This window comes from Empidonax traillii, unplaced genomic scaffold (assembly GCF_003031625.1).
Source record: "Empidonax traillii isolate 1590-97213 ecotype Southwest subspecies unplaced genomic scaffold, ASM303162v1 scaffold168:size1726349, whole genome shotgun sequence".
NCBI classification, from domain to species: Eukaryota; Metazoa; Chordata; class Aves; order Passeriformes; family Tyrannidae; genus Empidonax; species Empidonax traillii.
Window position 1 is genome coordinate 1,044,892 of NW_020955361.1, and position 13,042 is coordinate 1,057,933.

General features: G+C 42.9%; 1 protein-coding gene across 1 annotated transcript in view; it reads right to left on the reverse strand.

Moving 5' to 3' along the window:
- GALNT10 (polypeptide N-acetylgalactosaminyltransferase 10) overlaps positions 1-6,125 on the reverse strand; it is a 41,310-nt gene extending 35,185 nt beyond the window's left edge. Inside the window, exons 1-3 of the mRNA XM_027885590.1 lie at positions 6,028-6,125; positions 5,054-5,192; positions 1,340-1,506 (exon numbers count right to left, since the gene is read on the reverse strand). Of these exons, the coding sequence (XP_027741391.1) occupies positions 1,340-1,506; positions 5,054-5,163 (277 nt within the window). The 5' untranslated portion in view covers positions 5,164-5,192; positions 6,028-6,125. The remainder of the gene's footprint in view (positions 1-1,339; positions 1,507-5,053; positions 5,193-6,027) is intronic.
- Between the last annotated feature and the right edge of the window lie 6,917 nt (positions 6,126-13,042).

Genomic DNA, 13,042 nt, shown 5'->3' on the forward strand with positions numbered 1-13,042 from the left:
CAGCACAGGTACAGATTGATGAGGAGCAGGGGTGGGAGCCAGGAGGGCTGGCTGGAAGGGCACATCTAGAGAACAAGGAAAACAGATCCACAGGAAACCAGATTTCATTATTTCTGCTTCTCTGAAAAGCACCCCATTTGTACAATTTAGCTGTGGTTACAGCATGAGCTTGTCTAATTTGCTTCTAGACTGAGCAGCAATAAAGAGACCTTGTTAGGAGGGTGGATTTTTCTTCTCCCCAGCTTAGCCTGAAAATCCTCTAAAGAAATACCTATTTCATATAAAATTGATTTGTTCAAAGCAGCATGCCTTGCTTCCAAACTAATGAGAGAAGTACTTTGGAACAAACACTACAGCTTTGGGTAGTGCCTATTTGGAAGTCAGTAAAGGTCAGAACACTGAATGTGCACAAGCTTGTTTCCAAGCTCATTTAGCAGCTTCCCACGTGTCAGATTTTTTTGGAGATGTATCCTTTAGTATCTGTATGGAGAGCTTTTTTTTCCCTCAGTTGAGTAATACCAGCGGCTTGAACTCTGCAGCTCATAAAACTAAATAGTCTTAGTAACTTTAAAGGAGAAGATAGAGTTGCTAGATCTGACCATAACCCCTTAAAGTCACTGTACCCTCTTCAACACAAGAGAACACCAGCTACTTCAGAGGACTTTCCACGGAATCTCTCCAGCTATGTGATGTCTACAAGACAGAGGCATTCTCTGTTCCTTCACTTGCCTCTTCCACCACAGCAAGGGTGCAAACTACAAGACAAAGTGTAGCTTAATTTGGATCACGTAGCATTTAAACAGTTCAGAGAAAAAAGATCTCTTGCCTTTCTGCTACAGAACAAGTGGATTCAGTAACCACACGCACACATTGCAATGACAAGTGGTTGTTCCCTTTGTGGTGATGAGTTGTGCCAGCAACTCCAGCCCTTTGCATTTAGGCACTTCAACCCAATCCAAAGTGACTACTTCAGGCAACACAGGACAAAATAAGGAGTGAAGTTTAAGAAGAGGAGGGAACAGCTCACTTATTTTGTTATTCCAAGCATCATACGTTTAACCCTGGAGTTAATGCTAGGGGCTACACAGGCCCTTAGCAGAATATTAAAACTATCTTCCCTATTTTCTTCACACCACCCTTTACATCACAGGACAGCCCACATCAGCAACAGCTAAACCAGCACACCCTGAATACGGAACATGAGTTTTTTTTTTGCTTTCAAATGTACTAGAGCAAGATTCACCTGAGTGAAAAACCTTAAGTCATTATACACATATTTGCAAGTTCATCGATCCCTCAGGCAGGGAAACACGGTGCTGTCACGCAGAAACCACCATACCTCTGTCACTGAAGTCATCCACCAGCACTATCTCTGCTATCAGCTCAGGAGGGGAGCGGTTGAGGACACTGTGCACTGTCCGGAGCAGAGAGGACCATCCTTCGTTGTGGAACGGAATTATCACACTCGTGTTCGGAAGCTTCTCCAGATACAGCTTATTTTTGCAGCTGGACACAGACAGAGCAAGTCAAAAGGAGCTGCTGAAAAACACCAGCACTTCCATACTAATTACCATCAAGTAACTTAGTTCATTCTTTACTCCCCAAATTGATGCGAAGTACCTGAAAAAAATCCAGTGACTTTCAGGACTTATCAACCCAGTGTTGACCTGATCTAGTCTACCTGGCCAAAGCCAGACCCAGAAATTCCATGAGAAGTGGAGACTGTTAATGGTCAATGACCCTTAGCAACACACAAAGTCAGGGGGATCAGTTCTGCAGGCAGAAGCGAAGGCAGGTGGGCTTTGAACACAAATCACCAGAGGACCTGGATAAAGCTGGAGAGTTAGGTCTGCAGAGACATGGAGAATTTGGGGAATTTCCCCACAGAATTAATCTTAATTTTGAAATAAGGCTAATGCTGTCTTTCCTTGTGAGGTTGTTTTCAAGGCAGTTTCATACAGAAAATTCCAGCTGCAGCATGAAGGGCAGTGTTTATTTCCTGCTCATGGGGCCCTAAGTGGAGTTTGAACCTTATAAAAATAGGTAACATCAAAGGCCGCACAGCGAGCAACTGTAGTTAAAAAAAATACCTGTAGCTCTTCATTATGGCTCAAAAATCTATTCCATTCCTAGAACCTCATGTGTCCAGTGCAAAACAGAGGTGGTCATGTGAATGGATGTGCCTGGAGTGTAGTAATGACAGCGGCAGCAGGACCAGCTGCCCCTTGCCCAGGAGCAGATGAGGGAGCTCACACTCTGCTCTCTGCCCTGACACAACACTGCACCTCTTGCACAACCACCAGAGCTGATCTGCAGACCCTCAGTGAGGATGTGTGCACAATTCAGGGCTCACACACAGTAATTCCCTCCTTGCTCTCCGGAAGGGCAGACGGGAATAAAAGCGGCTCTGGCAGGGGCAGCTTTTTCCTGGTACCTTTCCCAGGGAAGGGAGAAGGATGCACCTATGTTATACAAGCTCAATACATCTGTGGCTACAGGAAGTTACTCTGGTGCCTGTGTGAGAGGACAGTAGCTTATTCTGGGTGTAATGAATTGTCCTGGGGTGCTGCCAAGAGCTTGCAGGCTGTGGCTGCAACGCACAGATGCAAGATGCAAACCAAAGCTGCATGGACTGCTTTCATCCAGCCCTTGGCATTGCCATCCTAACCTTCTTCCGATGGATACTGGCTGTAATTCTGTTCCAATATGAGCCAAGAGCCCTTGAATCTTTTCTAACTCTTCTTAAACTGGAATTCTCATTTTCTGACCAACTTGAACAAGCGGGAAACTTTAGCTATTAAGTTTAACCATTAAGCATGGAGAGAAATTGCTTCCCTCCAGCTACCACATCTACAATTGCTTTACAAGACCTGCAAAATTAGTATTTAATATTAAAAAACCCAGAAGCACTTAAAGAAAATGTTATCAGGAGAAGACATGACTGCTGAAACAAACAATTGTATGTGTGCACCAGGCAGATCCAGTACACATCATCCCCCAGCTCCTCAGTTCCCACAATTAACAGAGAGCAGAGGTGACACACTATTTGCTATATCAAAGTCCACACAAACCATTTCACACACCAGCTGCTTCTTTGTCCTTCCCCACCCAGGTCAGCTGAGAGAATCCCAGCTGTGGCCTCAAAGCTTAGGACAAGACAGATAATGCATTTTTCCCCCAGTTCACCTTCTCCTTACACTCCCTGCTGTCTGCAGGCACATCTCCAAAGTCTCTATTACCTCACTGTATGTAAAAGGCTCTGAAAACACAGCTCCCTTCTTTCTGGAATACCCTTTAAGGGTCTGTGGCTTTATGACTAGGTCTCAGCCTAACTTTGTTATAAATTGCCCTCATCAACCTCCCAAGTAACACAAACCACACCATTCCAAGTATATCTTCTTTTAATGGGCCCAGAGAATGCACAGCAGACCTTTCCAGTCATGAATTCCTTTACTGCATATCTCCCCTGTACATAACCCTGCTCCCTGCCCAGCTAATCCCAGCATCCATTAGGCACATGCTGTTTATCCTCTCCTCGAGGCCTCCACAATTACAACCTACTACACTGATATGTCAAAGCAACAAGCAAACTACTGCAGCAGCATCATTAATCACTGCTTAAGTAGATACTTCACTTTGTAATTTTAACTGGGGTTGGAGTTGGAAGCTTCACACTTTAAAAAAGTTTAAATAGCAGAATTAGCAACACTGAGTCGGCAATTTCAGGAAACAATAGGGAACGTGAGGTAATATATTAAACCCTCAGACAGCAAAATACTGGCATTGTCTGACATTTAAGTTCTCAGAGCCCAAGGAAGACCCTGTAAATGGAGGCCAAGGCAGAATTTAGATTAGTAAAGTCAAACTGTATTTACTAGAACTTGAGTATGGGCTGATCCACAGACATTTTCAGTTACCTGATTTATCTTTATGTCTAAACATTTCAGCTGCATGCCTAAAATATTTATGGAGCTATACTCCCTACTTTGTTTTATGTGTATATATTGAGAAAGAGTGTCAAGCCAGTTTATTTGATTAGTTTGCTGTGACTGCTGAAGAGGTAATATCTCAATTGTGCAGTTAACAAGTTATAAAACCTGACTTTTGGAAATTATGTGAATAAAGTAGACGCTGAATTCAGATTTACTAAACTGTGATAAAACCAGCTTTACACAAAACGAGCTTAGACTCAAATGCCTAACAATGCTTTCAGATTAAGAACTCCACACAACATTTAAAAACCTTTCTGCTTTGTCTAAACAACAGCTAAGTCCTAACTGAAGCACTTTGCTAATGAAAAACCTCCTCCCAGTTTGCACAAAATCCAGTTTATCACCATCCTAAGAGATAATGTCCAAAACCAGACAAACTCGAAAGTCAGCATTCAATTGGAACAAGCTTCTACTTGTAAATCCTGATGAGGCTGTTTTTATGAGGAAGATGCCCAAGGAAATAATCCACAAATCTGATAAAACTCTTCATACACAGCTGAGTGGAGCTGCTCCCATCTTGTTCTGCTCCTGAGCACTTCATGATCATTTCCAGCTAATGCCCAACATACGAACGGGACAGTGTTTAGTGACAAAGCCATCACCTGACTGCACTCAGGGCACTGTCAACCGAGGCAGACATTGACATCAGTTTCACTACAGAAAGAAGTTCCACCTCATTAGTTGCTAAGAGCTCTTGGCTCTCTCAGGGGGCTCAGGAACTGAACTGTTAGGTTTCAAGAGGTGAAGGAAGTAGCCACCTCTGGGTTAAGTTCAAAATCTCTTCTGCACAGGGCTGGAAGTCTTTGGTAATTTTAAGTCTTCTGGAATCAAAAGGGGGGATTTCTCCCCCCTCTCCCCCCAGATTTGGTCTCCTCTGTTTCCTGTTGCAATTACTATACACTGTTCTTTAATAAGGAGACTGCAGGACCCAGCTGTGAAAGGACTACAGTCGATGAACAAAGGTATGAGAGTCTGTAATAAAAAAAGGAACATGCTCCTGCAGATGTGTTAATTTAGGGCTTGCAAAGTTTCACCCAGAGAAATCCAAACTGTATACTCACTTTGGGTGCCTGATGTCTGGAAGGGAACGATTCAGAGAAATTTTATCACTCACAAAGATATTAAAGCCATTTTCCCGGTATGCCTGGTCCACTCGCTCTGCATCAGTCATCGGGTAAGGTTTTCCCTGTTCTCCATTTCCTATAGATAGACAGAAAGTAAACACACATCATTACTACTAATTAGTGCTTAACAGGCCAGAAACTAATCCATACAGCAAAAAAAGAGCATCTTACAGTCCTTTAAAAATTCCTTCCTTAGTTTTGTGCTCTGTGTCATATTTTAGCACCGGGTCAACATGTCAATCTATCGATTTTATCTACAAACCACTCAGCTGTGCAAATCACAGAAATTAAGCATTCCTTCTAACACCAGAAACCGACAAAGGAGTTATGGCAATGCTGTGATGGATCTATAGAACACCTTTTGTTTCACAGCAGGAAGAATCCATACGGTTTGAATACCTCAGCACTGTTGGAATTTTCAGCACAGATGGATATGCGTATTTACAACCTGAGCTCTTGCACCGAGGGGCAGAGCCCTTTGCAGACACACCAGCGTAAACCTGTGGTGTTCAAAATGGGCCCTTATTTTGTGAAATAAAACCTGCGTGAATGTTATAGTCCAGAACATTTGTCTTATCCCTCTTCTTCTTTTCTGGATCTCCCATTTCTGGGAGAAGAACTATTTGTTTTTTTGTAAAGAAGAAAAAAAAATCAACACTGCACCTGTCATAAAACACCATGATGTTTACTGATACATTTTCACCTCAAAGTGGTTATTGTGGAGTTGGGGGAAAAGGAATTTAATTGGGATTAACAGAGTTGAAGATTAACAGATTACTGGCTTTAACTGCTGCATCATGTCAAGAACATCATCTTGACCCTGAAGTTGAACATGTTGCTCTACACTCAGCCTACCAAACAAAATCAAATTACAATCAGTATTTAAACATTTTTATAGCAATCTTACATACCTACACGCTCAGAGTCCCTCCTTATAGCTTCGTTGTTATGCCAGTCCTTTTTCCTTTGTCCATCAGCAAAATAAGCATCTTTCTTTTGCCTCACATACGATGCCTTTTAAATAAAAGATTGGATACATTAAATACACAACACATGCAAGCCTTCCTTAACAGCCTCCCTTTCCTGTAAAGAAGAGATTAAACATCTTCCTTAAGGTAAGTTCATCACAAGCAAGTGGCTTGTAGCCTGAAAGGGGGAGGAAGCGAGTTTTGCTTGTCTCAGAACAGTACTTTATCTAAAGCTGTTAAGTGATATTTTTCAGGGCACCATCATGTATGCAGAACAGTATTTCTTAATCAGGGAATCTATTAAAAACTCCCATTTTCATTTCGAAAACATCCAATACATCTTACAGCTTTTCTGTTAATTAAATAGGATGTAATGGGAGACCTATTGCAGGATCATTATTAATGAGCACACTACCACACTTGAATAAAATCAAAATAAGACTTAAAAGGTCATTTATTAAGACTCTTGCTGCTGAACTTATAAGCAAATCCTACACAAGGCATGAGCCTGAACTGAACCCAATTAGATCTCCTATTTCATGATGTTGTTCCTAAAATTCAACAGCAACGAGTGCTTTGGAAACAAGTCGGCAAATGACGATCATCACCAGTAATCCAACACCTCCAGCTCACCTCTGACTGCACAGGCTGAAGACTTACACTTACTGAAGGAAAGAGGTTTCATGAGAGGCACTGCAAAAGCCTCCCTGATTCCCATGAGGCAGCAGAAGGCACGTACAGCCCCAGAGCAGCAGAGCAGTGTGAAGAACCACACATTTCTGTTAAGGAAGGGCTCACCTGAACTCGCCAAACATAAATATAAAACTAAATTGCTTAACCTGCCTTGTGGTTTTCCAGCTGTCCCATTAAACATCACCGTTCTTCTGTGATTCCTACCTGCTGATAATGCAGAAGGAACTTTTAAGTGTCAAGATGAATGTGTGATCCAGGAACCAAACGGGCGAGAGAGCACTGGGAGGGCAAACTGGGGACAACAATACTTCTGAGGAAACACAGATCGTGCCACTAGTCCTTGGGTCACTCTGGGGCTGCTGTCAGCAATGCCATCACAGAACACCTTGAAATACATACCCCACCCAAAACCCTAATGGCTGCCCCACCTCAGGAGGTTCCTGCTGCTTTCGTGTAAGTGGGTGTGAGCAGAGATGGTCTGAGATGCTCCCTCAGGGTGTGATGAGCCAGGGCACAGTGTGGGTGAGGAGCAGGCAAACCCATCAGCATCTACCCATGGCTCCACCTGACCTAACGACCTCAGGGATAATTTGCACAGACTCTACCCGGACCCTTGCTAGCTGGTGCCAGCTATTGTGAGTAGGTCTGGATGACAGCTGTGTGACAAAGAAGCAGTGGCAGCCTGGTTATTTTTGCCCTAAAATCTTCAGCACCATGAATCAGCCACACTGTGCTACTGCAATAGTCCAGCATCACTACTCATCTGGCCACCACAGTGGTTTCTAATTGTTTGGACATGTCACCCCTTCTTATCATCCCCACTAAATAACCGACAGAGCACATTGCTGTTCTGGTAAGTATCTGCCTCTGTTTTACAAGAACCATCCTTTGCCAGGCCTGCTCTCTGGCCAGCCTCCTCTCCAGGATACTCCCCTGCCAGGAAAAGCCCTGGAAAGCTTTCACAGACCAGAGCACCTCCTTGCCAGGAGAGTTTTGCCAACTTTCTGAGCACTAGGATTGCACACAAGTGTCATACTGGGCACAGGAACAACTGGCAAGTCTGAAACCTCAATATTTTAAGTCTTTTTTTGTCTCTTGTTTATAGCACTCTGGACTGAATGTGCACACCAGCAGAATCACTTACAATGCCACTGTCCCTTCTGCCATTCGCTGAGATTGAACACATGAAAATCCCTTACCAGTAGTTACTCCAGAAACCCACCCACCACCGCAGAGGAGACCATTGCCAGAGTGTCCAGGGACTAGATCCAAAAGGAGGAACACAGAGTGTGACCCTGAGCCTCACAACACAAGTCTGAAATACACCCCAAAGGACTTACACCAGTATCTAAGGGAAGCCACACCGCTGGGCAATCAGCTGTTTCAGGAGGGGCCTCTTTTACCATTACACAGCTGTACCACCAAAGCAGACAATGCTCATCTGGCCAAGCAGCAGCCTAAAAGCCATTAAAAAGCAGTTCCAGCCATCCCTGCTCAGTGTGAGCACCCCCAGGCTCTGGGCTGCAGTGATCCTTGTGTTTGTGCTCTCAGTGTAGGATAACGTGAACAGGGAAGTAAATTTTCTGCACAGCTTCAAGGCATTTTTCAGAGAGGTCAGCAATGTGCATGTAAACATCCTCAGAGCAAGCAACAACCTAATGCAAGCAATTTAAACCCTGCAATACTGAGTGAAAGCAGGCAGTAGCACGCTGTCCTCCAGGGCTGTTAGAATAAAGGGGGGGGGGGGGGGGAAGTCACAGAGACTGCCACTGTATTACACACAGTACACATCAGGCAGGAAGACAGGAGAAAGTCGAGTAGTATCTCAGAGATAAATTTACACATGAAAACTTCTTCGAGCTGGGTTAAGCTAACCATGTCAAGGCCACGCGTGTCAGCGACTTGTAAACCTTAAATTAAGCAAGAAAGAAACTATGAAGTACACATATCAGTTATTCAGACCTTTCTAAACTGCAGTGTTGGACTTTAGAAGTACACAGAATAAGAGTTATCGATCCTTAGCTCCCGGGGAACGGGCTCTGTACAGCTCTCAGTCTTGGAGACTTACAAGAAGTAATCCCTCCACATGCTGGTGTCGGCAAAGTAAAATGAGGACTGTGCAGGGTGAGTCACTATCTGTTCCTCTGCCTGCAGAGCTCATGCTGTTACTGCCCTGCACAACTAACACCTAAAGAGATTCACACAGGACAAACACACCAGGAACCTCTGTGGGATCGACACACATCTCCAAGTAGTTTTTAGAATCCTGAAGAGCAGACATAGCTGCAGATGGTAACGGCAGATGTGCTGCATTCTGGAGCTTTTTTCCTGGTCTTGGGCAGAGGAGCTACATTAGCCAATCCAGCTCAAAAATCCCCCATTAAATTTAATTCAACTTGGGTAAATGTTAAGAGGTTAGAATGTTTCTAGCAGTATCCTTTGCAAGCAAACATAGGATGCTGACATTGGTTTTTCAGATCGCTATTAAAACACCGTAGCTGAAAAGTCTGCTGAGTCACTGACAAGTTCTGTCAACAGTGTCTAAATATTAATTTTGAAGTGACTTTCAGTGCTAGAAAATGAATATCAATGTCTTTGCTTCAGCGACCTTGCCAGCCCTCACGATCCACACAGCCCCCAAAGGGAAGGTGTAGCTGCAGCAGCCTGATTAGCATTGTATTTCTTCAGAACCACACTTTGAAGACCAACCTAATTTCAACAGACTACCAAAAAAAGTCAGTGTGAACGATAAAACACTGCCTCCCCTCCCCAAGTGCAGATTTTATGCTCATGTCATCACTACTGGCAGAACAGTGTGAAGGGTTGTGGGCACGATGCCATCCCGGGCAGCGGGAAGATGTGCACATATGTCCTCAAAGTCCCTCTCGTTGGGACAATGGGCAGGTTGCTGACGTTGATGCAGTTTTGAAAGTTCTTTTTTTCCCTTTCTTTCATTTTGTTTTTTGTTTGGTTGTTTTTTTTTTCCCCTTCATTTTTTTATAAAAGATATCTGAGCTCTGGAAATACAGACACAGCATACAGGGACCAGAATGTTGCCTTTTTTAGTGGTTTCCTTCAGGGATGCTGCATGGAATTTGACTCAATTATGCAAATTACATAACTTGATGATACTCCTTCAACAGACGCTCTAGACTGTGATATCCAAGCAATCTGCAAAACACAGCAAGTTTCCTAGGACTGACTTTTGCTTTAACTACTAAACAAGCATCTCATTTATGGGGAGCTATACCATACATATAACGCTGTATTTCACCTCAGTTTTGACTCTCATCCTAATTTTCCATTAATTCTAACTGCATGACAAGAGGCACAACATTTTTGTTCAAACTCACGAGCATATCCCCCCTTATCTGAATTTTAACAGTGGAATGCAGCAATCATTGTTTGACCATTGCAGCTGTCCATGCTGCATGGTTAGGGTAAATGGACATTATGGATCTAGACTTCTGTCTCTATGAAAAAGGTCAGCAATTTTCTGGTTTGCTCTATGTTAGCTTCCCATTTTGCAAAAATATCACTGTTTTTTAAAATGGTCAATTGTAAGCAACATGCAAAAAGCACATTTCAAATCATGCAGGCTTCATTATGATCATCTAGTCAGACTATGTAAGTGCACAAGCCATTGAATTCCATCCATTAAGTCCTACAACGAGCCCATAAGTTCTATTTCAGCTCAAGCACATTTTCCTTAAGAACTGGATGTTGTTTACCACTAAGGAGTGATTACTTCTGCAGCAATATCTTAAACTGTTCTCCTGCCTGTTTCAAGCCTTCATTTTTTAAAAACTGAAAATGAACTAAAGTAGAAAGGCATATTAAGCAATACATTGAAAATGGATTTAGACAGATTGCTGTAAATAAGCCCCTTCTGTTGTCTACCACACTGTTACTTAACGCGCCGCCAAAGCAATTGATCAGCATTCAAATGCCAAATGCACAAAAATGGAATTTTAATTTTTTGTTTAATCACTATTTAGTGTGCCTGGCTGCAGCCAAAAAAAAAAAGAAGTGTGGATGGAGATGTAAGCCAAGAGTTTTCTACACACGAAGAAAAGAGACTTGAAGCACATATGCAAATCATGGTGCTGTGCAGATCTCAAACTCCGTTCAAACACTTGTTTTGCTTATTTATTATTTTCTTTTGAAACGAGGAGCTGTGATCAGACCCAAGAAACTATGATCTTTGGAGACAGTGTTAAAGAGAGCATCTGTTCCATCCCAGCCTCTTCATTTATCCCAGCACCTCAACAAGTCTCTCGTGCACTTATAAGCCTACAACAAGATGTTAAAGATAACAAAACAATTAAAGAAAAACAGCAGGGAAAGGGAGAGCAAATAGAAACCATTCCTCTGATCACTAAAGGAACTTGCAGCCCGAGGTGAACTCGGTGGAACACTCAAGAGTGCACACTTGGGTGCACCCTAGTTGTCACAATCTGTGACATAGCAAAGCAGAAACAGGAAACACCTATAGTCAGATTCTCTTCAGCCTTTCAAAACCTACAGTACCCAAGGTGAGGTAAAACCTGAGAGAAGCCATGTCTGGCAGAAACAAGGAGGAATCCCCTCTCTCCCTGCAGCAAGCAGCCCAGGTTTTAATGATCATGAGACCATCCACACTAAATGTAGGTAACTCTTTCATAAATAAACAGATATCAAGGGTTATTGTAGCACGAAGAAATAAAATTCCTTTTTTTTTTTTTTTTTGGTTTGTCAGAGCTCTATTAGCATGTGTTGAACAACAAACTGGTACAACACAAAGCACAAACAGCCTCCATCCTTTGTACTGGCGTGAAAACAGCTGAGACTTTCAGACAAGCTAATGAAAAATAAAAATATCACCAGCATCAGCTGGAGGCTGGTCCTGGGTCAGGAAGCTGAGCACAACCTCAGTCAATCAAAGCTCCTCATTTACTGGAACAGAAGGCAGCATACTACTAGAAAAAGAAAGCTGCTAAAAGCCTGTCATGTGATCTACCCTAGTGTTTTCAAAAGGTTAATTTTTGAAGCTATTTCAGTCCATAAAAAATTTAAAAGGTACATTAGCATAATCCATACCTTCAACATTTCAGGAACTATTAAAAGGCGACGCAGGACTGAACGGCAGCACATCATGTGGAATGTTTAAGTGCTTTCAAAGACAAAAAAGCCAAGTTCTTCTTCACAGTCATGTTGTGACTCAGACCAAAGCAACAAGTTCAAACCAGACCTTAAAGTTTCCTGCATGACGCTAACATTTGGTCATCACATTCTTTCCCACCTGAAACAGGACTTTTGCTTTGTTTTTGAGAAAGCCATGCTTCAGGGTATGGAAATAACCTGCCTGATTCCTTCAGAAGTAGAGCCCCAAATCCTGTGGGCACTCCTGGATTAGACCTTCTCCTGTGTCAGTGAATGAAAGCACAGCTGGACCAGAACCATGAATGGACAGGCACAAAGCAGAGCCTTTTCTGCAGAATGCCCAGAGACACTTGGGAACTGTGGAACTGTTAAAGAAACATGTTCCTTGCAGAACACCAGGCATCCAACTCCTTGGTGGATGGGACAGCCTGCTGCTTAAGCATTACCCAATTTTAGCTGACTCTGCTTTTTAATGCAGAAAGCTTTTTGTGTCAAGTGCTAGAACAATACTGCTTGAACTGAAATTTCCCCCCCCCCCTTTAAATTCCTTCAGTTAACAAGTTTTATTCAACCTCAATTGCCGAAAATCCCTGAGCACAAACAAAATTTTGTTTAGCAAAAAGTCCTGGTTCATCAGTTGATTAAAGTCCGAAGACATCAGCTGAGTGCAGTGATATGACATCCAGCTTAGTCATCTATATCTCCCAAACTCCTCACACTTTGTTCTTCACTTACCTTTAGAAATAATATTACAGTCTTGCAATGTTTGCTGTTCTGAACTTCTTGTTTGGTCAATTCAACCTAGCCCTGCAGAGGCATAGCTGCTTCCAAAGTCAGCACCGAGCACTAAGCAGTGAGTTCTTCCCCAAATTTTAGCACACCTTGTGACAGCACAGCAGTTTCAGTCTCAGACTTTCCTTTCAGCTGTTAAAACCCCAGCTGGCCTAGTTTTAGATTTCATTTGGCCAAAACAGCTTTCTCACCTTTTTTGTTCACAAAAATGTTTACAGCCCTTCTCATCTACGGAACTGCTCCACTTCCCACTGTAGCCTGTGTCGGGGATCTGCTCCTGCAGGCATTTAGCTGTATCAGAAACCTTCTTGTTTTCCCCCTCGAGCAGTAA